Here is a 27,957-nt window from a genome sequence, read left to right on the forward strand (position 1 = left end):
TGATTCTGCAAAATCCTGCGTGAAAAGAACTGGGCATGAGATCAACCCCAGAAAAATCCCCCAATGACCCACCGCTCCCTCGAACGACCCCTTGCATCTCCCCCTCTCACCACATTTCATCGTCTAGCCGCCACACACTCACATCTCTCTCGCGCGCACGACGCACTAGGAGATAATGGCGACCGAACCCTGATCTACGTCGACGTCGGTCGTTGCCCCTGCCCTTAGTCTACCTCGATGTCGCCCCTGCTCACCGCCGGTCACGGTCGCCCCTACCCGTGGTTTACCTCATCTGTCCGCCCCATCTCCCCTCCTCGCTTTCTCCTCCCTTCCTTCCTGCTCCTTGCCATCGGTGCCCTTGCTCCCTACTGGTGCCGATCTAGATCCAGTCCTCCGTACATCCCAGCCTGTCCTCCTTTCCGTCCAATCTACTACCCCTGCCCGTTGATTTGTACATTTTGTTCTGTTTGGCCCTTTCCCAGGGAGAAACTATTTTTGTAAACCCCATTATAAGTTGAATTTCGAATGAGGCCATGTAATGTGAATCTAGTGATGTATTGGTACAATTTATGATGGTTTATTGCTTATGATGTGTGGCACAAATACATGGCAAATCTGAACATTTTTTATGGCAAGTTTGCCGATGTGAGGATGACAACTTTAGTTATCAAGTATGACCATTTCTTTTCGTATGACAAGTTTCGTTTATTGGGTTTTTTCTTTTTTTTTTGGATGACAACTTTAATTGTAAAAAACGTCAGGGCCGGAGTGCTTCATGCCACATGTGTGACTCTTAATATTTGGGTTGTGTATGTAATATGAATCTAGAGATGCACTAATACAATTTATGATACTTTAATGATGAGATTATGTTAAAACGATGATGTTTTATTGATGGATTTATGTGTTAGTTGTTGGAATGGTGATGCTTTGTTGATGAAAGTATTAGTTTAGTGTCAAAATGTTGGTTACCTTACATGCAGTCTAAATATAGCATATCCAAACAAAGCCTGTCTCATCACATGCAGATCTACCAAACAATTACGATTACATATACTACTCCCTCCATTCCTAAATGTAATTCTTTTTAGACATTTCAAATGGACTACAACATACGGATGTATGTAGACATCTTTTAGAATGTATATTCACTCAATTTGCTCCGTATGTAGTCATTTGCTGAAATCTTTAAAAAGACTTATATTTGGGAACGAATGGAGTAGTACTCAACATGTCCATTCCCACACACAAAAAAGTACTCAACATGTCCACACTGGGAAAAGTGTGCGTGCCACCGCGACGTGCCGACGTCTACCACGCCGCACCCGCGCGTCGCTTTCCCTTGTACCAGCGCCCGGGACGCGGCTGATCTCCACTCTCTTCTTATTTCTTCTTCCCCTTGTGTGCTTCTCTTCTCTAACCTCACCCGCTCCTGCTCCCCTCGAATCTGAGCTGACCCACTCTACTCCACCACTCAGCAAGCTGTACCCACGAGAGCGCGCGACCACGCATACCGTCGGTAGCCCACTCTGCTGCGCGACCTCCGAAGCGAAGCGCCAGATTTGATTACCTCGCTGTCCGAGGAGGTCGCAGCTCGACCGGCGCCGGGCACAACCTGATTGGATCGGATCCGTGGACCTTGGCATAGGTCAGTTTCTCTATCTTGTTCTTGCTACCTCCAACCAAGCTTATGCGGATCTTAAAGGAAATTTATCATCATTAGCTCTCGGGTATTACTATCATATCATCGTGTCAGTTCTTATGTGGTTCCCCTAACGTGTGCACGTATCAGCCTTGCGATCTTGGTGCACAAGTTAGCTGTACTTAATTTATATATTTTCACTCTGTCTAGTTTCTACTCTCTAGTACAGTATATGGCAGTACAGTTCGTCATTGCTCCGTTTTTGCCTTTCCCAATGTATCTAGAACTAAAATACATCTAGATATATTCATTCCTCCGACGAGTATTTCCGGACGGAGGGAGTATATTCTAGCATTTGCATTTTATGCTGATTGGAATGTGTGTGTATGTAGCCTATGGTTCGTCAACCCCGTGGCTTTGGTTCCATTTGCTCATCCCTGAACTGAAATCGCCGATAGCCTTGGCGCAGTTGTCGGCTGAACAGACTATATGATTCTCCATCATGTAGCAAATTGAATTGATAGTGACAGAACGTTCTAAATGCAGGTCATTCTGGTTCTTGGAGGTTATTGCTAGCCCATCTCGAATTAGATATGGAGGCAGAGAAGAAGTCGAAGGATGAGTTACATCTCAAGATTAAGAGTAAGGACAAGTCCTCGGTGAATGAGGAGGACGAGAAGAAGGAGATCGAGATAGAAATCGATGCAAAGGTTGTGGAGAAGGAAGAGGTGTCCAGTGATGGTTCAAAGTCTGCAGGCAAAGTTAAGGAAACTAAAAAAGACAAAGAAAAGGAAGGGGAAAACAAGTCAGAGAAGCATGTAGATGAACATGAAGAAGATCAGAAGGCGAGTAAGACGAAGGAAAATAAGAAGGCAGAGAAACATGAAGATGGTAAGAAGGAAAAGAAGAAGTTAGAGAAGCATGAAGATGACGGGAAGACAAGTAAGAAGGATAAAAAGGAGAAGGATGAGAAAAAGAAAGAAGATGGCGAAGGCTCAGAAAAGGAGAAGGCCAAGAAAGGGAAAGATAAGAAGAGCGAGAGCAAAGAGAAGGATAAAAATAGCGTCAAGGAGACTGGAGCTGATGCAGATGACAGTAGCCCCAAGAACAAAAAGAAGGAGAAGGACAAGGCAAAGAAGAAGGATGAAAGCGATGAAAAACAAGAGAAAGACAAAGAGGAACATGAGAACAAGAAGAAGCATGTAGAAGTGGATCAGGCAAGAGAAATCAAGCTACAAGATAATGAGTCGGCGAAGAAAGAAACTGATGCTTCTGAAGAGAAGAAGGATGGCACGGACAAAGCAAAGGATAAAAGAAAGAGAGACAGTGCGAAGAAGCAAGATGAACATAAGGAAATCGGTGACAAGGACGAACAAGGTAACAAGAAAGATACAGAGAAGAAGGACAAGAAGAAAGATAAAACCGACAGGAAGGGGGGAGGCAAGAAGAAGGATGGCGATGATGAGAAGGAAGAAGGTAAGAAGGACAAAGAAGCGAAGGAGAAGAAGAAAGATAAGACCGACAAGGAAGAAACTAAGAAGAAAAAGAAGGATGGTGAGGATGGGGAGGAAGAAGGTAAGAAGAAAGACAAAGAGAAGAAGAAACACAAGGGCGGCAAGGAGAAGACCAACGATCCGGCAAAGCTTAAGAAGAAGCTGGAGAAGATCGACGCAAAGTTACAAGACCTACATGCTGAAAAGGAAGACATCCTAAGGCAGCTGAAGGAGAAGGAGCTCGAAGAGGGAATGACCACTGAAGAGAAGAAGCCTGTACAGATAGTGGAAGCGAGTGGCAAGGCCAAGTCCAAGGAAGATGATCTTGTTACTGCACCCTGATCTTCTGGAAATCTTTGACTTGTTGACACTTGCTGTGATTTTATATGGTTGTAACGCGAATAATTTCTGATCTGGGTACGTGCACACGTTTCTGTGTGCAGTACAGAACTCTCTCTATATACATATACAGCTTGAGTGTAAGAATATAAACGCCCAGAAAAATAAAATAAACCCATTAAACATGTTTGCTCCCATGGTCCTTTCGTTATGCATCTGCTAACATGTTCTTTGTAGCTGGTATTCCGCTGCATGTCTCTACCCGGTGGTAGTGCAGTCGGACTGGCTGAAGCTCTTTCAGTTCTATCTAGCAATGGTCTCATAAGATCAGCGTATGGTCAGTTAATCCTAGAGATCAAGGAGTTTGATGAATAGAAGGGAGTTTTTACCTCAGAAAATTCATCATAGTCGGAATAGTGTTGCAGATCGGTTGGCCAATTATAGCCGCACCGAGAGAACCACGGCTGTGTGGGTACACTCGATTTCACCTTGTATCGAGGATTTGTGGCCTCTTGATTGTAACACTGTGACATTGCAATAAAAACTTCCTTTTCCCTGAAAAAAAAAGAAAAATGAAAAGAAAATGAAAGCTCTGGTCTTCACTGATTGACCCAGCAGCGACACTTGCGTCAGTATATATCTTGTACTCTCTACCTATGTTCTGCGCTTTATACCTTACTAATGAGACCTGGCATTGTGATGAATTTTCTTTTTCTTTCTTTCTTGACCATCACAGGTTGAACTATATGATGTATGCACCTCCCAGTATCATGATTTTTTCTATGATCTGTTGCGCTGCATCAGTCTCAATAAAATTATATTCCCTGTTCCTAAATAACATTATAGTCCCTCTGTTCTGGCAGTTCAATTTCAACTACCAAAACATCTTATATTTAAGAACGGAGCATCCACGGATGGTAAACCGAAAGGTACTACTCCCTCCGTCCAGAATTACTTGTCACCAAAATGGATGTATCTAGAACTAAAATACATCTAGATACATCCATTTCAATGACAAGTATTTCCGGACGGAGGGAGTACATTATAACCTTGCTTTTTCTGAAAAAAAAACATTATCAAACTATGAATCACATTACATTACACAAATAGGGAGGTCCCATGACCATGTCTCATCATGCTCCAAGTATACATCTTCCATTTGTTTACTCTCATCGTTTTGCCTATTTGAGTCACAAATACCTGTATCCATCCATCAGTCTAGTACAAAATGTTACCTAAGAACTATGTACTGTAAGTCCGTACCTGAATGAAATTATCGAACAAATGTGGCACAACCAAACAAAATTCTGTTATAGTCGAATGGTGCATGCGTTAACAAGTGGATCACACAGTACCTTCTAGTATGCCCAGAGTACTATGCAAGAAGTATACCTTATAATGCTATCATTATAATTTACTTTGCCAAATGTGAAATTCGTCTGTATTTATTTGGAACCCACTAGAGTTTCCAAATACTTCTCCACATTGTCCAAGCCACACAGCTCCTTCACCACAGGCATGATTGCCGGAACTTCCAACTCAAAGAACGAAGGTGAAGACGATCCAGACCCACAACAGTGGAGTTCCTTCCGTGCTGCGGCAATTGCATCCCTTGTTGCGCAGTGAACTGAAGCTGCAAGGAGCAAAGGCGGCTCCCCAGATGCTGTGACAAACACCAAGTCAACAAGGCAAAAAATAAATAAATCATAAACGATCTCTACCAAATATTCTAAATTATTGTTTTTTATTTTTGAACTTAATACCATCTTATCCCTGCTAGGAGCCTAGAAAGCAAAATACAACTATCCGTTTGTTATATGCCCATAGATGTCAAAACAGGGGAGAAACCGAATACCTTTTGAAGACAGCACTCTCTTCTTGTGAAATCCACTGTTGCGCAGCTCAACATTAAACTGTTTAGGGATGGTGTCCACGGTTGGGATCTTGTATGTCCAAGTCCCGTCCGAGACAACCAGCCCATCCGTATTGGTCACATATTCCTCACTCATGAAATAACCAATTCCCTGAACAAAGGCCCCTTCCACCTGAAGTGCCATAATAGGACAGCAACAAAAGATATTAAAACACCATTAATGCAAATCAACATCAAAATGAAATGGGTTTCTATGTCCATCTCTGTGGACTTAAAGAAATGAACAATCAATGCACTAGACAGTAAACCAATACTAGAAGATAGCATAAAACACAAATAATGTAGGTTAGAGTAGAGCGAGACTACATTGTAATTAACTGATGACCTGCTATCTGAAATGACTCGAAGATGCATCTTTGGAAAGTTAACAAATATAGACAGGTTAGAGTAGAGCGAGACAAATTATACCCACCTGCCCCATGTCCACAGCAGGATTTAAGCTCTGGCCACAGTCATATATAAGATCACTGCGCAAAACTGTAGTTGCTCCCGTGAGAAGATCAATCTCTACCTGTAAATACCCGCTATGAATATCTTAATGTATGTAAACGCGTGTGTATTTCAAATTTGTACATCTATAGCAGCAGCTTACTAGCATATCTGAAACCAAGGAGTAAGGATACCTCACTAGCAGCAGCTCCGTAGTTTAGGTATGAACCAGAAGCCCCAGGAATGTAATATTCTCTTGCTGACAAATCCACACCAGCCATTTTTGCCTGCACAACGGAACATCGCGACACCTTAAGGTCATTGACTACATTACTGAGTAATGTAATATGGCACACATAACTATAGAAGCCAATGATGCACAAATTTCTACGGACGACTAATTTTTGAGAGAATAACACAATAACATCCTGATAATAGTTGCTATTAACTGAAGTTATCATCTTATCAATACCTGTGAAATTAGTCCATCCCATGAAACCTTGCCATGCTTTTCTTGCAATTGCTCCTTGAGTGATTTCAGCCTGTCAACCATGATATTGCAGGCAAGTCGAACTGCCTCACAGCTGCATTCTGATGTGGTACTCCCTGTGGTCCACCCTCCCTGTACCACACTTAACGTGTCTGCTTGAATAACTCTTACTCTTTCCAACAGGTCTTGGCTTCGATCAGCCCACAACTGTCCAAGACCAAATGCTGCCATCTGCTTCACTTTTGTCCAAAGCCCCTGGCCTAACTCAATGCCTCCAACTTCAACAACAATGGATCCATCGTTAAGAATAGACACCTTTCCAGGTGTCGGTCGAGATAACACTTTATGCACTATCGGAACAAAAGAAAGTCCCCTCTTTTTCCACTGGCTGGTTTTGTTAAAGGTCTGGATTATTTCTGAACGATATTGGTAATTTGCTGATGCAGTCAACTGATTACAGATAGAGGGAAGTGTATACCCCAAGGCATTTTCCAGGCACTCACTGTGAAACAAAGCAAGGCTCTCCACTGTGTGAATATTTCTCTGCCTTACCAAATTAGCATCAGTAGAGAGAACTGACGCCACATGCTCAATAATAGCTTCAGCAACATAAGAACCTTGCACTTCTCCAGGGCCCCGCATTGCAGACCGTGTTGAAATGTTTGTTTTGCAAATCTTTGCATCATATGAAAAGGCACCCCAATTATATTTCTTCAGTGCCTCTATGAAATTATGAGGAATAATTGGGCTAACATCCATGGTCATTCCTGCATTTATGAACAAATCTACATGCAATCCTGTGACCTTCCCATCTGATTTGAATCCTATTGAATAGCATATTTTCATGGGATGCCGGCCGCCAGTCATTATCATGTCAGTCTTGCGATCAAGATACATTCGAACAGGACGATGCAACTTAAATGCTGCAAGTGCACAGGCCGTCGCCACCTATAATTAACATACATATAATAAGTGTTCCGTTCTTTATGCTAACTCAATGAACTGTTAAACAAAACTGCAGATTAAAAGGCTCGTGAAGCACCAAACTTAACAATGTTTAAATGAGTATGTTCTTCAAGTTTTTAGCACTTTAGCAGCAAGACTGCAGCCACCCCTGCCTCCTCCTATATGTAGCACTTGAAAACTTCACATGAAGTATGTCATTAAGAAAATGGCTAGATCAGAGTGAATCTTGTTAAAAGAGACAATTCGGCTTCAACATTCAGTGTAACAATGTCACAAGAGGAAACAATACGCTTTTAGTTGTGTTACAGCTGAAGCAATCTGTATGTTATGCTTATAAGGTGAAGGTATGTGCAGATGTTCTATATTCTTATTTGGGTGCGAGGATACTCAAAATTTCAGGATCACAGCGTCTGCATTTTAAAGCACAACTGATAGTTGGTAAACACAGCAGAGTTGAACATGCAACAGCACTTGGCTGATTTACCATTTGTACTTCACAGAAAGTGTTAAGCATAATCTGACAAAAATAAGACATGGTCTGCAGCATTTCAAAAGCTGTAAGAAATGATGGTATCGACACTTACTGGTAATGATCTAACAGCTTTTCCTCCGAAGCCACCACCAACTCTTCTAGTGATAACACGAACATTGTGACAAGGTAAACCGAGGCATCTTGCAATGTTATTTTGTGCTGCCTCAGGGCACTGACTTGAGCTATACACTACCATGCAATTATCCTCATCAGGTATGGCTAGAGCAGTTTGTGTTTCCATGTAAAAGTAATATTGTGAGTTAAGCTTCACCTGCACCAAGTGTTTGTAGCACAATGCGACAATATCAAAGATATATAAAGAATAACCGAATCTTATAAAAAGATACTCCCTCCGATCCAAAAAAAGTGTCGTGGTTTTAGTGCAAATTTGAACTAAAACCAGGACATTTTTTTTTTGGATCAGAGGGAGTACATAAGAAAGGACTAACCACCTATCAGGGAGGGGGGGTGATATGTCAATTGTTCAATAATTGTGGGGGTCGAGATTGAAAGGTTAGACAAGGAAACAACTCACAAGTAGGGAGACACAAATCAGAGGAAAGGGGAACATAAAAGGGAGGCACACTTGCAACATCCATTTAATGTAAACTACTGTAGGGGCACTAAGGGTGATTCAGCGTTGCAGCAATGAATAATCTTTACTATATCTTTTACTATTAAAGAGGAGTTGGTGTCTGTATATAGGTTGGTGAAGCCTCCCCTTTTGTCTTGGTTTATTCCCCACCGATCCCCCTTCCACTGATTCCCCCCCTTACTGATAGTCTTGTCATTTTCCATGCACGCCGATTTGTTTCCTTATCCATACCCCAGAGACGTTTCCGTTTTTACCATGCTTCCTTTTTTTTACAGTGGTTACCGTGTTTCCTTTGGTAAGTGTTCCCTCTTAACATTTGTCTTCGTATGTCTCCCATCCCCCCCGCATGTCTCTGCTGAGAATAAACCAGGATGCGATCCAATATTTCCACGTGTCTAAAAAAAGCTATTTCCTCTTCCTACCTGTCAAGGGCCTCGGTGCCCAAGACAGCAGGGCCTCGACTACGTAGTTCGTAGTCTCGGTGGATAGGAGCGCTAGGGTTTTTGCCTGGCTGCTCAATGGTGCGGGAGGAGAGGATAGGAGTAGAGGAAGAGATAGGAGATAATAACTTTATTGCTTGCGTCCAAGGGTGCAGGTTACAGGATATATAAAGGCCTTATGGGCTTCTAACAACTAGGAAACTAACTATGCTTCTAACAAACTAGGAAACTAACTATTCCTGGACTCTAGGAACCAATGCAGGATCAGGACTCCCTGTCCCGATCACGCTTCGCCAGCCGTGGCCGGCCGTTGCTGGGCACGCGACCCGCGTCTGTACGCAGCGCCCCACATGACATCTCTCCCCCCCTCGACGAGCAGCTCGTCCTCGAGCTGAAAAGCGGGGTAGCGCTCGACGAAACTGTCAAGATCCTCCCATGTTGCCGATGACGCAGCCTCGCCCTTCCAGTGGACAAGGATCTGGCGCACGCCGCGTGCGAGACGTGAACGAGTCACGCGTTCCGGTTCCGGGACAGCCGCACCGTTGTGGATTGGAGGCAAACACGGCGGTGCAGTTGGAGGCGTGCCGAAGAATTTCTTGAGGAGGCCCACGTGGAACACATCATGGAGGCGCGAGCGCACCGGTAGCTCAAGGCGGTAGGCGACGTCGTTGACGACCTCGGAAATGCGGTATGGCCCGTAGAAGCGTGGCTTGAGCTTGCCCCTGGTTGGCAAGTTGAGAGAAGATGTAGCGCGCTGGCGAAGACGAAGCCACACCCAATCGCCCACTACATGCCTGACGTCGCGATGGCGTCTGTCATAGTAGGATTTGTAGACCGCCTGCGCCTGCTGTAGTCGATAGCGGACATCAGCGAGTAGCTCGTCTCGCTCCGCCATGCTTTTTGCCACGGCCGCCACCCTCGTTTCGCCTGGCTCGTAAGAACGAATAGTAGGAGGATCGCGGCCATACACCAGCTTGAATGGAGTTTCTTGGGTCGCTGTCTGGTAGGCGGTGTTGTAGATGTACTCGGCCCAGGGTAGCCACCGTAGCCACTGACGCAGATGATCCCCTGTGAGGCAACACAGGTACATGACAATGATCTTGTTAGCAGCCTCCGTTTGGCCATCCGACTGAGGATGAAATGCCGACGTCATGTGCAACTTCGTCCCGGTGAGGCGCATGAGCTCCCGCCAAAACGCCGAGGTGAAGACGGGGTCGCGGTCCGAAACCATGGACTGCGGAACGCCATGGAGGCGCACGATCTCGGCGAAGAACACCTGTGCCACCGACTCGGCCGTGTACGGGTGGCTCAACGCCACAAAGTGACAGTACTTGCTGAAGCGATCCACCACGGTGAGGATGACGGACTTCCCACCCACGCGAGGGAGCGCTTCCACGAAGTCGATGCCGACGTCAGTCCACACGCCCGTGGGCACCGGCAGTGGCAGCAGCAGCCCGGCGGGGTGCAAGTGCTCGGACTTGTACCTCTGGCAAGTACTGCAGGTGCGGACGTACTCTTGCACCGTCTTGCGAAGGTTAGGTGCGTGGAAGTCGCGGCGGAGACGACGCAAGGTGCGCAGGACGCCTTCGTGCCCATCGTCGTGCACTGCACTGAGGATCTCCTGGAGTAGCGGGGACGACGGCGGAATGTAGAGGCGGCCGTTGAAAGTGACGAGGCCGTCGGAGAGCGACCACGGCTGCTGCCGCGTACCCGCCGTGATATCCTCACGCAACGTGACGAGCGCCGGGTCTGTGGACGTAGCTTGCCGGAGGCGATCGATGAAGTCGAAGCGAGGACCCGAGATCGCAATGATCGACGTCTCCTCCGTGTCGCGGCGGGAAAGAGCGTCCGCCACAGTGTTTGTACTACCGGCCTTGTACTCCACGGTGAAGTCGAACCCCAGTAGTTTGCCGACCCAATGATGTTGCGGAATGGTTGCCAAACGCTGGTCAAGTAGAAATTTGAGACTGTAGTGATCCGTTTTTACCACAAATTGGCGCCCCCAGAGGTATGGTCTCCAATGACGAATCGCGAGCACCAGGCCGATGAGTTCCCGTTCATATGCTGCCAGGGAACGGTGACGTGGCGCGGCTGGCCGGCTAAAGAAAGCCACCGGGTGCTGGTCCTGAAGAAGGACGGCCCCGAAGCCGTATGTAGAGGCGTCACACTCGACGATGAACGGCCGCGTGAAATCCGGCAACGCGAGGACGGGAGCCGTGGTGACCGCCGTCTTGAGAGCGGTAAAAGCTGCTGCCGCCTCCGGCGACCAGGAGAAACCATCCTTGCGAAGGAGGGCCATCAGTGGCGCGGCAACCACGCCAAACTCCTTGACAAACTTGCGGTAGTACCCCGAAAGGCCGAGAAACCCCCGGACCGCGCGCGCCGAGCGTGGCTGCGGCCATTCGGCCACTGCCTGGACCTTTCCCGGATCCATGGCCACTCCTGCAGCGGAGATGGTGTGACCCAGGTATGAGATCGACTCGACGGCGAACGCGCATTTGGATTGCTTGACGAAGAGCCGGTGCTGGTGCAGGACGGTGAAGACGGTGCGCACATGGCGGAGATGGTCAGCCCACGTCTCACTAAAAATGAGGATGTCGTCAAAGAAGACGAGAACAAAGCGGCGCAGGAACGGCCGTAGCAGATCGTTCATGAGGGCCTGGAACGTCGCCGGCGCGTTGCAGAGGCCGAACGGCATCACCAGGAACTCGTAGAGGCCGTCGTGAGTACGGAAGGCGGTCTTCGGGATGTCCTCCGCACGCATCCGCACCTGGTGGTAGCCGGAGCGCAAGTCGAGCTTGGTGAAGAAACGAGCGTGCCGGAGCTCGTCGAGGAGTTCGTCCACCACCGGGATCGGAAACGCATTCTTGACGGTAATGGCGTTCAGGGCGCAGTAGTCGATGCAGAAGTGCCAGGACCCGTCGGCCTTGCGGACCAGCAGTACCGGCGATGAGAATGCGGAACAACTCGCTCGGATGATGCCCTGGGCGAGCATGGCGGCGCACTGACGCTCCAGCTCGTCCTTGTGCGCGGCCGGGTAGCGATACGGACGGACGGCCACCGGGGCGGAACCGGGCAGCAGGGTGATGCTGTGGTCGCGGCTGCGGGGTGGTGGCACGCCGGAGGGTTCGGCGAAGATGTCGTCGAACTTGGTGATGATGGCGTCGAGGAAGTCGCGGCCGCTGCATGATTTCAGGGCTGGTCCGTCCGGTCCTGCAATGCCGCGCCAGCACACCCGATGGCCCCTCCGCCAGAATGTCATGGAGAGGGCGCGGAAATCCCACAGGATCGGTCCGAGCGTCGCCAGCCACTGCGTGCCCAGGACGATGTCGTGGCCCGCGAGCGGCAAGGCGAGGAAATCCTCCGAGAACTCCTCTTGGTCGATGCGGAAGGGCACGACGTGGTACGCGCCCTGGCACAGAACGCGCTCGCCGTTGGCCACCGTGACGCGCATCTTCTCGGTGGTGGGGGATGGCAGCGTAGCACGAGCGGCCGCCTCCTCGGCGATGAAGTTGTGGGTGGAGCCTGAGTCGATCAGGGCGAGGAGGGAGACACCCCCGAGAGTGATATGCATCTGCATGGTCTCGCTCGTGCGCACGCCGGAGATTGCGTGGAGCGAGATCTGAGGGTCGGCCGGCGATGCATCAGCAGTGGCGGAGGCCGTGTCGTCGTCGTCGTCGTCGTCCGGCGCTAGGTCGAGGAGAAAGATGCGCTGGCACACGCGGTTGTGGCCCCTGCCAAACTTCTCATTACAATTGAAGCATAGGCCCAGGCGACGGCGTTCCTCCATCTCCGTCTGTGACAGACGTTTGATTGGGCGCCCTTCCGGCAGACTGAGGGCATGCTGGGGTGCGGCTGGTGGAGCCGGTGCGGGGGGCGCGAGGCGTGGTCCCGGCGTCGGCAGGATGCCCTTCTGCGGAAAACGCACCGGTGGCGCGGAGGTGAGCGCGCACTGGTCGCGCAGCTCCAATTTGCGGGCGAGGCTCATGGCGACGGCGAGGGACTGCGGGTTGTGGATTTCCACGTCGAGGCTGAGGGGTGGCTGGAGTCCCGCGGTGAAGATCTGAACCTTCTGTGTCTCGGATAAGGTGCCTGCCCAGGGAAGGAGCGCCTCAAACCGCTCCTGGAAGTCGACGACGGACGTCGTGCGCTTGCACGCCATTAGTTCGCCCAGCGGGTTAGCGCGCAGAGGTGGCCCGAAGCGGAGATTGAGCAGCTCGGTGAAGCGGGGCCACGGAGGTGTGCCCTCGTCGCGCTGGACCTGCATATACCACAGTTGGGCAGTACCCTCGAGATTGTATGACGCCATCCACACCTTCTCCTCCTCGGCGATCCGTTGTTGATGGAAGAAGGACTCGCATCTGTTGATGAATGCGAGAGGATCAGACTTGCCGTCGAACTTGGGGAAGTCCATCTTCTGAAACCGGGGCGGCCGATCATTGTGGTGCTGCCCATCATGGCCTCCATCAGCGCTCGACGAGGAGGACTTGTCCTTCTGGAGTGCGGTGACGGACGACTGCAGGGACGCCACCATGGCAGTCAAGGCCTAGATCATCTTGGCCAGATCAGCGGTGGTAGGTTCTGCCATGCCGGAAGTGACCGAGGCGGCGGCGGATGGTGGCGAGGTAGGGGAGCTTGGCGCGGACGCAGGGGTGGAGGCGGGCTGCGGATGGAGCGTGGACGAGGAAGAGGATCGCCTGGAACCTGATACCAAGTTGTCAAGGGCCTCGGTGCCCAAGACAGCAGGGCCTCGACTACGTAGTTCATAGTCTCGGTGGATAGGAGCGCTAGGGTTTTTGCCTGGCTGCTCAATGGTGCGGGAGGAGAGGATAGGAGTAGAGGAAGAGATAGGAGATAATAACTTTATCGCTTGCGTCCAAGGGTGCAGGTTACAGGATATATAAAGGCCTTATGGGCTTCTAACAACTAGGAAACTAACTATGCTTCTAACAAACTAGGAAACTAACTATTCCTGGACTCTAGGAACCAATGCAGGATCAGGACTCCCTGTCCCGATCACGCTTCGCCAGCCGTGGCCGGCCGTTGCTAGGCACGCGACCCGCGCCTGTACGCAGCGCCCCACATGACACTACCCACAACTCCCACTTTATGCATGCTAATCGGGAACATCCACATTGTCTGTTTAGGCCTTGCACGATGCAAGGTGCTTAGGAAGATGCTTAGTAAAATAAACCGAGTTTTTCTCAAGCATCAGTGCTTATCTCTACAGGAGGGGTGCCTAATTAAGCGTCTACCCTCTACAAATAAGCACCGGTGCTCAGAAAAACTGGTTTATTTTTCTAAGCACCTTGCATTGTACAAGGCCTTACAAACCAACATGCCGGCAGACCTGCATGAGGTTTCGCAGCCCAGCAGTTACCTCGGAAGCTGGGGGATCTCACCACTGCCACGGCCACCACGGGTAGCAGCGACACACGGAAGGCGTGGCCACAGCTTGAGCGGCTGCGCAGGGGGTACGCGCACGAGGCAGGAAACCTGCGGCATCCATACACCTATGAGGTACAACTGCTAAACCCCGAGCGCCGGCGGCAAAGTGCAAGGCGGGCCGGGGCACGTGCCGAGGTTGCGTGCGTCGCCAATGATGAGCACAAGGCCGCATAGCTTCCGCCGCGCAGATAAGGTCTGCCAAGCGCCAAGCCTTCAAGCTCTGTTTCCGCCAGACCGCCGTTGAAGCTGTATATGCTGATAATCTTAGGCAAGTTTTCATCAGGTACTTGTATAAAACAACCCTTTATAATCAATGGTGATTGTGCATATTTAATAGCTATTCCATAGCAATGCACAAGTACTTAGCTACTCTCTCGATTCACTATTATAAGATTTTCTAACTTTTTTCTAAATCGGATGCATGTAGACATGTTTCAGTGTGTTTGTTCACTCATTCCAGTCCATATGTAGTCCATATTGAAATATCCAGAACATGTTATAATAGTGAACAGGTGTAGTAACTAGTAAATATCAAATTACGAGTTCATCACTCTTCATGGGCCAAACACCTACCAGTCTGCCACAGAACCATCTCATATAACAGGTACATGCGACCAATGAATACTAATGTTAGCCCAAGCTGAAACTCTTTACCTGACATAAGAATCAGTTCATCCACAAACTTTGGATGGGTATCAAGAAGATTCAACTTAGCATTAAAAATTATATGAGGTGTACCTCAGCTGAGTAGATCTTCTGATCGGCTTCTTCCATCTCTTTGGAAAAATCACCAATATTTTGCGGAAGAAGAAATGGTGGGGTTTCAAAGTAACTGCATCTTCTAACTGCCTCCTCTATCGATAAAACTGGGCTATCTAAAGTTTCTGTGCTGTAGTTGACTACAGCTCGTTTGGCAGCTATATTGGCAAAATTCCGTGTTTCTGCAACCTAAAAATGCTAAAATCTTCAGTAATAGCTGGAATTAACGTTAACTCATGTTGTCAGAAATATAAACTTCATTAAAGGATAATTATTTTTTCTTTTTGTTGAAAACTGTTGCAGATTTCTTCAAATCCAAACCATCAGAGCAAAAGCCATACCACGATACCAAGAGGTTCCCCAGCACACTGAGTAAGTGGATCGCCAAACAGAGGTTCAGGTCCAAATATAGTGTTGGCCCCAAAATTGCCACCCCCCTCTGGAATATCCTTAACAGTGATAACTGCCACAGTTTTCACCTGCTCGAGAGAAGGGTCGAGCTCTATGCTATTCACATGAGCTAAAGGCTTTGTACTATATACAAATGCTCCATAAAGGCAGCCCTCTGGAGAAGGGATGTCATCCACATATACAGCCTCACCTATACATAATGTTTCTGTTATCAGCACTACAGTATACTTTATGCAAGATCAGAGTATGCAACTTCCACTGATTAAAATAGACACATAAATAAACTTGAAAGAAATGTTAAGAAAGGAATCATCAATGTATAGATAAGATGGAAGAAAGGAAGATAAACCATGTCACTAAACAACACTAGCAAGAAAAACAACATGCTGCATAAAACAACTGCTAAGTTATCTATATAAATAGGGAAAGGTACATTTTTTGTCCCTAAACTCTCTCGAAAGTATAGAAATGGCCCCTCAACTCCAAAACCGGCAAACCTTAGTCCCTCAACTCTTTAAACCGGAATAGTTTAGTCCCTTCATGCGCCAAAAGCGATTTGCATGCTGACACCGCATGGTTTTGACCCGTCACCTGTGTGGCAATCTTCTTCCTTTTACATGCATGAGCAACAGGAGAATGAGGTAGGCATGTATCTTGTGTGGCTCATGGCATCAGGAACATGTGCATACAAAGCTAGCACATACAGAACAGTGCCATGCCACTCACTCGGGCAGCTTTGCTAGAGCGAGCCATTCAACACTAGGCCAATTTTTTTAATTTTTTTTGACAAGTCGACGAATTGCATAGGCACAAGCAAGATGACCCAATTTTTTAATTTTTTTTTGACAAGTCGACGAATTGCATCGGCACAAGCAAGACGAGCCTGGCCAACACAACCGGTGGCGAACCGCAATGGCAGCCAGTGGCCACGAGCGAGTGGCGGCGCGTGCAAGTACAAGTGGGCTCTCCTCTCCGTGACGCGCATGAACACAACCGCGCGCAACACATGCCTCAACATTGCGGCATCAGGATCTCAATCCTGCTGGCGCGCTCGTGCCTCGTCGAGTACGACTGCGATAGCGCTTGACATCCTCGCTTTGTCGTTGTCGTCCACGCCGAAAGCTACTCGGCGGAACGGCCTGCGCTAACAGCGAGCAGGGGTGCCCAGGACGAGTGCACGAGGCGGAGGCATTGATGCGGAGCATCCTTCCATCATCCCCATGGACTCTACATCAACACATCCACCCCCACAAGGACCCATGACAAGAGCTAGAGCACGTGCTTTGGAAACCGAGGTGAACTCCTTCCTACTAGACTTGCATATGGACACAAATGGAACATGTATACTACCTCACCAAAATATGCTATGCATCCTTAGGTATGAAGTGGAACATCACCAAGGAGCTCAGGAGCATCCCCAAGGAGAAGGAGAACCACCCCAAGGCCATGAGGATCAAGACGGAGTGCAACCGCAGCAAAACAGCAAGTCCCAGGTGACCCCGTGCGCACGGGCCCCAAAGACCCCGTGTCCACGGGCTACACAGGAACCCGGCGCTGGAGCACCCCGTGCGCACGGGCATGTACCGTGCCCACGGGACCCCCGTGCGCACGGGCCTCCCAGGATGGCCGGCTGAGATGGGATCTCCGACTCCCCTTCGTCTCCTTCGACCCCAAGCCTATATAATTTGTACCTAGGGCCATGTTTAGGGTTAGCAAAGTATTGGATGATATCTTGGTGAGCTTTGCTCCATTACCTTCCCTCTTTGAGGATCAAGACCCCATTAGGGAAGAATCCTTGAGGATTTCAAGACCTCCATTGGGAGAAGACTACCACCAAGACCCCTCTTCCTTTGGATTTGGGATGAACTTTGCCATTGTATCTTTCCTTTGATTGTGTTTGAGACTTGTGGATCTTGTGTTGTTACTCTAGTGGATGTGTAATCGGGAATTGTTGGAGTGATTGTCCCTTTGTGTTCATCCTTGTGTTCTTGTGATTTATCTCCATTTTTTCCCTCCAAGTGTGAAAAGGTCCTTCCTAGGGTTCTACCCTACATCATATGGTATCATGAGCCACGTTGATTCACATCTTGGAGTCCCTACCTTCCACTTTCTAGCTTGATTTTGTTGTTTTTCGTCCTAATCCGAAAATCCCCACCAAAAATAGCCCCAAAAAATTTTCTTGCAATTTGTTGATCTTGTGAGATTTGGTTGATTTGATCCACGAATTTGGTGTTTGGCAAGTGGATCTACCCCCCCACCATCATCCCCACCCATCACCCACGGGAATTTGCCCAAAAACTTGCAATCCCCACGAAATCACAGAAGTGCACACGGGACATCGGGACCCCGTGCACACGGGACCCCGTGCACACGGGCCTCACTTACCCCGTGCGCACGGGCCATCCAGAAACTTTCGGCCATGTTCTGTTTTTCTTATTTTTGTTTCACCACCATCCTTCGTGTTCTTCCGCACCATTCCACGTGTTTGTTGAGTGTTTGGTTGCGATTTCTCTTGTGTCCTAAGGTGTTTCGGCTACTTAGGCGCAACTTGGTAACATCATCGCCACCAATCATCGACTCGGACAACACTTTGACTTCGACAAGATCATCTTCGACCGTAAGCAAGGACGGTAACCTCGACGACACTTTGTACTCCCTTGCCATTAACTTGATAGCTTTGAGCCATTTTGCGTAGCTTACCCATCGAGACTAGCTTGTTGAGTATTGTCGGGCCACGTCTTAGTGCACCATTTAGTGTTCCGTCCATCCCGTGCATCTACTACTTGTTATCTCGTTGTGTGGCTCGCATATCAAGCATCGTGGCATAGTGAAAAAAAAAGAGGAGATAAAAAGCTTTTAAGCAAAAGAGAAGAGAAGCAAAGAGCTATAAGCAATAGCATCGAGCCCTCGCATTCGTGCATTATCTTGGTCACCACATACATTTGCATACTTGGGATAGTGAGACGAGTAGATTCTCTATTAGGTTGGTGCACTAGCGTATCTAGCCCATTAGTGCAATCGAGCTAGCGTCTCTCTAGTATCCGTACGACAAGAGCTTTTCCCGTGTTTAGATATCTTCGAGCTCATTCCTTGGTTGTGCGGATCCCATTTATCTTTCGTGTGTGTGTTCCTCGTGTTATATTGGGAGGTTGATCTATTTGTCTTATTTGCCATTTGTGAATCTTCTCAACTTTATCAACATCTCGACTAACATTTGCTTGAATTATTTGTGTCTTTCCTAACCAAGCTCCTCCATAGACCATTTACTTGTAGGTGTGAGAAACAATTCCCGGTACCAATTCCCCTATTGTAACATCACGTGGGATCGTACTTGTTACATCCACAATCTTCGGAAAAGGTAACTTTGGTTTTGTTCTCTCATTTTCCTACTCACCACCACTTTCTTATGATGGATAGGCCAAGCTCCTCTACCAACCCACTCTTCATCGAGCAAGACGACGACATGTCATCCTTCGTCACCAAGAGCCACCTCTTTGGTGCACAACGAGCGCTCCATCAAGAGCAACAAGCTATGAACGACCGCATCGACAACCTCGCCACCGACTTACGACTCTCCGAGCAACGAACACGTGACTACTTCGACAGCAAGCTCGACGCGCACAAGCAAGAGAACGATGCAAGAATGGACGAGATCCGAGCTTTGTTGGTCAACCGGCATTCTTGAACTTCTTCCTACTCAAGACGGAGCCATTCAAGTCGACACTCCGACGACACCTCCTCCGGCTCAAGTACACCGTCATCGACCATACTTCGACGAGCCGCGCGTCAAGACCGTCATGCATCTCGAGATCCACTACACGACAAACATTCCCAAGAGCAAGTTGATGAACAAGTCCATCGTCCTCAAGCAAATCAAGTCGCTTTTGCTCAAGCTCAAGAACGACAACGTCTTCGTCGTCAAGAAGAAGAAGAACGAGCGCGTCTACACCAAGAGAAACAAGACGCCGAGGCTCAACGTCTTCAACAACAACAACGAGAAGCACAAGCTATTGAGGCGGAACGTGCCCTTCAAGAATCAAGTCGAGCCATCGCCAACCGCAATCGCGAACGGCGGAATCAAGAGGAAGCTCTTCGAGAAGAAATACAAGAGAGGAACTATCAACCACGTGTGCACCGTCAAGTTCCTCAAGCTCCTCCCCAAGTTCGTCAAGCTCCACCTCAACCTCAAGTGCAACAAGAGCGACACCAAGTGGAACAAGTGCTCCAAGACCCTCCTCAACACCAAGAGCGACATCATGAGGAACGAGCATTCGAGGACTTTCCAAGGCAAGAGCGCTACCGCAACCGCTATCAAGATGAAGAGCAACGATACGGAAAACTCAAATTCACAATGCCCAAGTTCAATGGAAGCAATGATCCGGAAGAATATCTCTCATGGGCATTGAAGGTCGACAAAATCTTTCGTTTGCACAACTATGAGGAAAAGAAGAAGATCGCAATGGCATCACTTGAGTTCCAAGACTATGTGCTCATATGATGGGAACAAGTCCTTGAGCGCCAAGAAGCAAGAGGTGACCCTCCAATCACCACTTGGGATCAAATGAAGGATGTCATGAGAGCACGATTTGTGCCCACCTACTACAACCGTGATCTCTTCAAGAAGCTACAACTCCTCAAGCAAGGAACAAAGAGTGTTGAAGAATACTACAAGGAAATGGAGATAGCCATGATTCGAGCCAATGTCAAGGAAGATGATGAGCAAACAATGGCACGATTCTTGAATGGGCTCAATCACCCCATCAAGAAGATCGCCGACTTCCAACCCTACTCCAACCTCATCGAGCTAGTACATCAAGCGACCAAGGCGGAACGTCAAGTACAAGATGATTTCAAGTACGTCAAGTGCTCCTCCAAGACATATGGCTTCTCCAACAATCAAGCTTCAACAACTCCTCCAACATCTACGTCAACCAAGCCTTCTCCAAGCAACAACGAAAAGACATCATACAAGAATCCTTCGTCAAGTTCAAGTCGCCTTCCTCCTACTACAAGCAACTACAAGCCGCGTGCTTCTTCCTCTACTCCGACCGATGAGACCGTCAAGACAAGCTCCTTCAAGTGTTTCACTTGTGGCGGCCGAGGCCACAAAGCCTTCCAATGCATCAACAAGCGCACCATGATCCTCAACGACGATGGCACCTACGACTCAACGAGTGAAGATGAAATGGAAGCTATTGAGCAAGTGGCCATGCACCGGAGCGTGAATGAGGATGAAGATGATCAAGTCTTTTGTGATGAGGATTCGAGCCCCGCTCTCCTTGTCTCCAAAGTCTTGACACTTCAACATCAACAAGAAGAAGACCAACGATGCCACATCTTCCACACTAAAGCCGGCATCAATGGAAGGTCAGTCAAGGTCATCATCGATGGAGGTAGTTGCCACAACTTGGCAAGTGAAGAACTATGTTCAAAGCTTCAATTGGTCAAGAGGAAGCACCCGCACCCCTACAAGGTTCAATGGCTAAGTGACTCCGGCACTATACGAGTTGAGCATACGGTCCAAGTCTCCTTCAAAATCGGTGCATATGAGGACACTTTGGAGTGTGATGTGGTCCCAATGACCGTTTGCCACCTCCTTCTTGGTCGACCGTGGCAATTCGACCGTGGTGTCATCCACAATGGGCGAACCAATCACTATAGTTTCAAGATGAAAGGGAAGGAGTATGTGCTACGACCTATGTCTCCTAGTCAAGTGATAGCCGACAAGCAAGCCACCCACCATGGAGAGAAGAGTGAGAAAGTGACCCACCCAAAAGTGAGTGAGAGCCACAAGCCAAACTTGAGCGCCTCTTCGCCTAGAGAGAAAAACCTCATCCTATTTGCCACCAAAAGTGAGATGAGAGAAGTGTGTGAGAACCCATCGAGTGTGATGCACTTTGTCCTTGTGTGCAAGGATGGAGAGCCAACAACTAACACTTCTCACGAGCTACCTTTAGTGTTTCAATCTCTTTTGCAGGAATTCCACGATGTTTTCCCCGATGAGCTACCTCCGGGTCTACCTCCACTACGAGGCATTGAGCATCGAATCGACCTCATCCCCGGAGCACCACTTTCAAACAAAGCTCCATACCGTGTCAACCCCGAAGAAACCAAGGAGATTCAACGGCAAGTACAACAACTAATCGACAACGGTCATGTACGTGAAAGCTTAAACCCTTGTGCCGTTCCCGTTATACTTGTGCCTAAAACCGATGGAAGTTTCCGCTTGTGTTCCGGTTGTAGACCTATAAATGCTATTACCGTTTGATATAGGCATCCCATTCCTCGCTTAGATGATATGCTTGATGAACTTAGTGGAGCCAACTTTTTCTCAGAAATTGATCTTAAAAGTGGCTATTATCAAATTCGCATTCAAGAAGGTGATGAATGGAAAACTGCTTTCAAAACCAAATTTGGCTTATATGAGTGGTTAGTGATGCCTATGGGTTTGTCGGAAGCACCCGGAACTTTCGTGCGTCTTATGCATCATGTGCTTAGACCTTACATTGGAGTCTTCGTTGTGGTTTACTTTGATGATATCCTTGTGTTTAGCAAAACCATGAAAGAGCATATTAATCATGTTAAATCTGTGTTGCAAACTCTTCGCAAGGAAAGCCTTTATGCAAACTTAAAAAAATGCACTTTTGGCGTTGACAAAGTGGTTTTCTTGGGTTTTGTTGTCTCTTCCAAGGGTGTCCATGTTGATGAAGCTAAAATTGAAGCAATTAAAACTTGGCCTCAACCCACCAATTTGCAACAAGTGCGAAGTTTTCTTGGTCTTGCAGGATTTTATCGCCGCTTTGTGAAAAACTTTAGCACAATCGCCGCTCCTTTGCATGCTTTGAGTAAGAAGAATACTCCTTTTGTTTGGGGATCTTTGCAATCAACCGCTTTTGATGAGCTCAAGTCTTTGCTTACTCATGCTCCGATTCTTGCTTTGCCCAACTTTGACAAAACTTTTGAGGTTCATTGTGATGCAAGTGGTACCGGAATTGGCGGAGTTTTAATGCAAGAAAAACGAGCAATTGCATACTTTAGTGAAAAACTCTCCGGTGCTCAACTTAACAATCCCATCTATGACAAAGAATTGTATGCTTTAGTGCATGTCCTACATGTTTGGGAACATTATCTTAGACCTCATGAGTTTGTCATACATACCGATCATGAAACACTTAAATACCTAAAAGGACAAACTAAGTTGAATAGGCGTCATGCCAAATGGAGTGAATTTATTGAATCTTTCCCGTATGTGATCAAGTACATTAAGGGTAAGGAAAATGTAGTCGTCGATGCACTTTCACGCATATGCACGCTCGTCACTAAACTTGAGTTGAATGTTATTGGCTTTGAGCACATAAAAGACTTGTATGCTAATGATCCATCTTTTGCACCTCATTATGCTAAATGTTTGATGCATACATCTTGGGAATAATATTACATCAAGGATGGTTATCTTATGAGAGCTAACAAACTATGCATTCCCGAGTCTTCTCTTCGTTTGCTCCTTTTGCAAGAGGCTCATGGAGGCGGACTCATGGGACACTTTGGACGCGACAAGACTTTCGCCACGCTCTCCAAGAACTACTTTTGGCCCAAGATGTTCCGCGACGTCTCACGCTTCACCACCCGATGCTCTACATGTCGCAAAGCTAAGTCTAAAGCTCAATCTCATGGTCTTTACATGCCTCTTCCTATTCCTTATCAACCTTGGGAAGACATTAGTATGGATTTTGTACTTGGTTTGCCTCAAACTCAAAATGGAAAGGATTCCGTGTTTGTTATTGTGGACCGATTTTCTAAGATGGCACATTTTATTCCTTGCAACAAGATAGACGATGCTTCACATATTGCAAATCTCTTTTGTAGGGAAATCTTGCGCCTCCATGGAGTACCAAAGACAATCGTCTCCGACCGCGACGTCAAGTTCTTGAGTTACTTTTGGAAGACTCTATGCGCCAAGCTCGGAATCAAGCTATTGTTCTCATCCGCATACCATCCTCAAACCGACGGCCAAACGGAGGTGACAAACCGGACACTATCCACTCTACTTCGCGTCTTGATCAAGAAGAACATCAAGGAGTGGGAGGCGTGTCTACCCATCACCGAGTACGCCTACAACCGCGCAAGACATTCGACTACCGGCAAGTCCCCCTTCGAGGTCGTCTACGGCTTCAACCCGTTGTCCCCATTGGACATTCTACCTCTCCCTCTACAAGAGCGCACCAACATGGATGCGAGTGCACGAGCAAGCTAAATCAAGAAGATGCATGAAGATACAAGAAACATCATCGAGCGCCACGTACATCGACTAGCCACCAAGCTCAACGTCAACAAACAACCCATGATCTTCAACATAGGTGACCTCGTGTGGCTACACCTTCGCAAGGACCGCTTCCCCAACGAACGCAAGTCCAAACTACTACCTCGAGCCGATGGACCATTCAAGGTGCTAGCACGCTACAACAACAACGCCTACAAGATTGAACTCCCACGAGACAAGTACAACGTGAGCGACATCTTCAACGTCAAAGACCTCTCGCCTTTCCATGGTGATGAAGATCTTGATCCGAGGTCGGATCCTTTCGAAGGGAGGGGAGATGATGCGGAGCATCCTTCCATCATCCCCATGGACTCTACATCAACACATCCACCCCCACAAGGACCCATGACAAGAGCTAGAGCACGTGCTTTGGAAACCGAGGTGAACTCCTTCCTACTAGACTTGCATATGGACACAAATGGAACATGTATACTACCTCACCAAAATATGCTATGCATCCTTAGGTATGAAGTGGAACATCACCAAGGAGCTCAGGAGCATCCCCAAGAAGAAGGAGAACCACCCCAAGGCCATGAGGATCAAGACGGAGTGCAACCGCAGCAAAACAGCAAGTCCCAGGTGACCCCGTGCGCACGGGCCCCAGAGACCCCGTGTCCACGGGCTACACAGGAACCCGGCGCTGGAGCACCCCGTGTGCACGGGCATGTACCGTGCCCACGGGACCCCCGTGCGCACGGGCCTCCCAGGATGGCCGGCTGAGATGGGATCTCCGACTCCCCTTCGTCTCCTTCGACCCCAAGCCTATATAATTCGTACCTAGGGCCATGTTTAGGGTTAGCAAAGTATTGGATGATATCTTGGTGAGCTTTGCTCCATTACCTTCCCTCTTTGAGGATCAAGACCCCATTAGGGAAGAATCCTTGAGGATTTCAAGACCTCCATTGGGAGAAGACTACCACCAAGACCCCTCTTCCTTTGGATTTGGGATGAACTTTGCCATTGTATCTTTCCTTTGATTGTGTTTGAGACTTGTGGATCTTGTGTTGTTACTCTAGTGGATGTGTAATCGGGAATTGTTGGAGTGATTGTCCCTTTGTGTTCATCCTTGTGTTCTTGTGATTTATCTCCATTTTTTCCCTCCAAGTGTGAAAAGGTCCTTCCTAGGGTTCTACCCTACATCAGGCATGCTGCGACAGGGGCGCTCCGTGCCACTGAGCCAGACTCCGGTGACCACCGCGTCGGCGTCCCAAAGGGAGGAGAAGACATGCACCCGGCATCGCCATGGACCACGATGCCACCCGAGGGACCTCCCGCAGTGACGCCAAGACGGTGTGATTGCCCCCAGCTCCGAGCATGGAAACCACGTGCACTGGAGGAGGAAGAGCGCTAGACAACCTGGGGCAACGCATGTTTGTGATATAGGCTCAAGGCGACGCAGAGACATCATCGGCGCCGTGGCCAGCAATGGCGGAGGCATACCATGAGCACCAGGATGGCAACACGAGCAGCACTTCGCCGTGTTAGGAGCTCGCCTACGCCAAGGCCAATCTGCTGCGTGTTTCCCTGCTGCTAGTGAGCCTCGTAGTGCCACAGCTCCCCAGCTGTCTGCACCTTTTGCATGCACCGCCGTGAACCACACAAGCTCCACGTCTACCTCCTTCTCCTATTGCTCAGTGTGCGCCCACTGCTCGACGAAATGTCCAGCTAAGTTACAATGAGAAGGGAGAAGAAGACTGCCACATAGGTGACGACCGGTCAAAACCATGCCAAGTCAGCATGAAAACCGCTTTTGCATGTGAAGGGACTAATCCTTGAGAAGTTAAGGGACTAATATTTGCCTGTTTTAGAGTTGGGGGACCATTTCTATACTTTTGAGAGAATTCAGGGGCGAAAAATATACTTTTCCCTTACCAAAGTTCAAGATTACCAATGGCTACAACAAGAAATATGTGAAGCTCGTACCAGAGGCTTGGAGTTCTGCTCCAACTTTCTTGGCTGGTATGCCAACTGGGAGATAATCTTTACTGATTTCAACTATCTGCTTGCAAGATTCAAGTATGTGGTCATTGCTATGCAGACCAGATTCCACACTATTGGTCTCCTTAAGTGACAAGTCAATATCTGCACTGGGTGGACAATTTGGATTTCCATTGGTATCAGAAGCAGCATGGCCATTTAGACGAGCTGATCTTGCAGGCTTCACATTGCGTTTGGTCATCGGGTAAAGAAAAGTAAACAGAAAGGCAACTGCCAAGCTTGATCTGTAAGCAGAATGTGTTGTGCCTTCTTTTGGAACAATGATTTTCTTAAGAACGTTGCATGCTTCAAGCAGGACTGATGCACTAATGGGTTTACCAACTAAGTACTTCTCAACGTCTCTAGCCCTGATAGCATGTCGGGTTCCAAATGCACCAAAAGCTAAATGTAGTTTTTCCAGTATTAAGCTTCCTGAACTTTCATCTGAGGAGATTTGAGCAAAGAAAGCGCAGTTAAGGTAAGCAACTGCATTTCCAAGAGGGCGCGGAGCAGCTCGGTATGTCTCGAATAGCAGTGAACTTTCTGTCTTATCTCCTGTCATATTTACAGCCCCAGCACTTGATGAGACATTGTCAGGAGTACAATGAGGAACAGAAATGCTTAAGAGTAGTGCCTTGTAATCACACGGTGGCATTTCCAGGAACTCATCCAACGTGACATTCAATTTTCCTGATGATACCTGGATGCACACTGACGAACCAGCAGCAAGAAGAATAGTTGCAATATCAGAGGGAAATTCGTCCCTTTGCGCCATCACCAAATTTCCACCCAAGGTTGCCGTGTTCCGAACATAATGAGAGGACACCTTTTCCATGTGATCAGCAATCTTACCAAAGATGACATCCTTGCAGTCATCACCTTCTCGTCTTAAAATCTCAATAACCAGAGAGATCGATGTTGCAGCTCCAATTTGAACACCCTCGGAATCCTTGGATACTGAATTCAACTCCGGGATGTCTCTCAGGTCAATGTACCTATCATACACCTCTGCCTCCCTGTAAACACCAGAAGAGGTGTTGCCTACGACCACCTTTGTGCCACTTCCATCGAACGAATCAGAAGCTATCAGCCTGTAGTACTCCTCCACACTCCGAGGTCGATGCCAAGAGCTCTCGCTTCCCGCCATTACCCTAGCCGACATACACTTATCAATCCTCAGAGAGGCTCTGATCTCAGCCTTGAGAAATTCTGGGAAAGCACCAATGCTCCCCTCCTTGTACGGTGGCAATTTGTCGACATGAGCGTCTCCCTTTTTCCAGAAGGAGTTGAGACCAAGGTCCTCCAAATCGACGTCTGCCGCGAAGCTCTTGCAGGCGTCGGCAATGGGGCGGTAACCCGTGCAGCGGCACAGGTTACCCACGACGGCGCGCTCCGCGTCAGCCGACGTGAGCCTCGAGAACCCCTCCCGCGGAGGCGGACCGGACCCCTTGCCCTCTGCGCCGGCTAGCGCGGCGACGAGGGACATGCACATGCCGGGCGTGCAGAAGCCGCACTGCGAGGCGTGGAAGCCCGCGAATCGCGCGTGCACGGCGTGGAGCCCGTCGCGGCTGTTCCCGAGCCCCTCGGTGGTGGTGACCGCGCAGTGGTGAAGCCCGTGCACAAGGGTCAGGCACGAGCTCACGGCGGCGTGCGAGACCTGGTCGGCCGCCGCGTCGTACGTGGAGAGCAGCACTACACACGCGCCGCACCCACCTGCAACCAAGTACGAATGGAAACCCGCATTAACCTCGAACGGCGACGGCCTCTGCCTAGGAGGAGGAGAGGGAGGGGGTAAGCGCAAAGTGGTGGAGCGTACCTTCGCCGCAGCCGAGCTTGGGCCCGGTGAAGCGGGTGCGGGTGCGGATGAAGTCGAGGAGGGTGGCGCCCGGGTCGTCGCCACCGCGGAGCTCGAAGCGCTGGCCGTTGACGGCAAAGACCGCCGCGGACGGCGGTGGCTGCGGCGTCGAGGAAGCCATCGCGCGGAGGCGAAAAGGGGGAGAGATTTGCGTGCCGGAATCCGATTCCCATGTGCTCGATCTCCTTATCTAGTGAGCCTTCCACCCTTCCGTGTCGCAGTCTCGTCACTGTCTGCCTCGGCTGCGAGAGCTCGCGAAATTCCAAACAGAGAACAACCGACGGTGACACGCGAGAGCATGTGTCGCCTCCCCCGACCCCGGCGGCGT

General features: G+C 48.7%; 2 protein-coding genes across 2 annotated transcripts; one reads left to right on the forward strand and one right to left on the reverse strand.

Moving 5' to 3' along the window:
- Window positions 1–1,354: 1,354 nt before the first annotated feature.
- LOC123045022 (cylicin-2) lies at window positions 1,355–3,659 on the forward strand. The gene is made up of 2 exons (XM_044467929.1): window positions 1,355–1,648; window positions 2,189–3,659. Exon 2 carries the CDS (start codon window positions 2,236–2,238, stop codon window positions 3,475–3,477), a length of 1,242 nt encoding a protein of 413 aa, XP_044323864.1. The 5' UTR covers window positions 1,355–1,648; window positions 2,189–2,235; the 3' UTR covers window positions 3,478–3,659.
- Window positions 3,660–4,528: 869 nt separating this feature from the next.
- LOC123045021 (indole-3-acetaldehyde oxidase) lies at window positions 4,529–27,920 on the reverse strand. The gene is made up of 10 exons (XM_044467928.1): window positions 27,591–27,920; window positions 25,721–27,487; window positions 15,408–15,667; window positions 15,046–15,255; window positions 7,877–8,095; window positions 6,309–7,274; window positions 6,031–6,123; window positions 5,820–5,918; window positions 5,330–5,519; window positions 4,529–5,137 (listed from the first exon to the last, which is right to left on the reverse strand). Exons 1-10 carry the CDS (start codon window positions 27,748–27,750, stop codon window positions 4,920–4,922), a joined length of 4,182 nt encoding a protein of 1,393 aa, XP_044323863.1. The 5' UTR covers window positions 27,751–27,920; the 3' UTR covers window positions 4,529–4,919.
- Between the last annotated feature and the right edge of the window lie 37 nt (window positions 27,921–27,957).

Source organism: Triticum aestivum, chromosome 2B (genome assembly GCF_018294505.1).
Source record: "Triticum aestivum cultivar Chinese Spring chromosome 2B, IWGSC CS RefSeq v2.1, whole genome shotgun sequence".
Lineage (NCBI taxonomy): Eukaryota > Viridiplantae > Streptophyta > Magnoliopsida > Poales > Poaceae > Triticum > Triticum aestivum.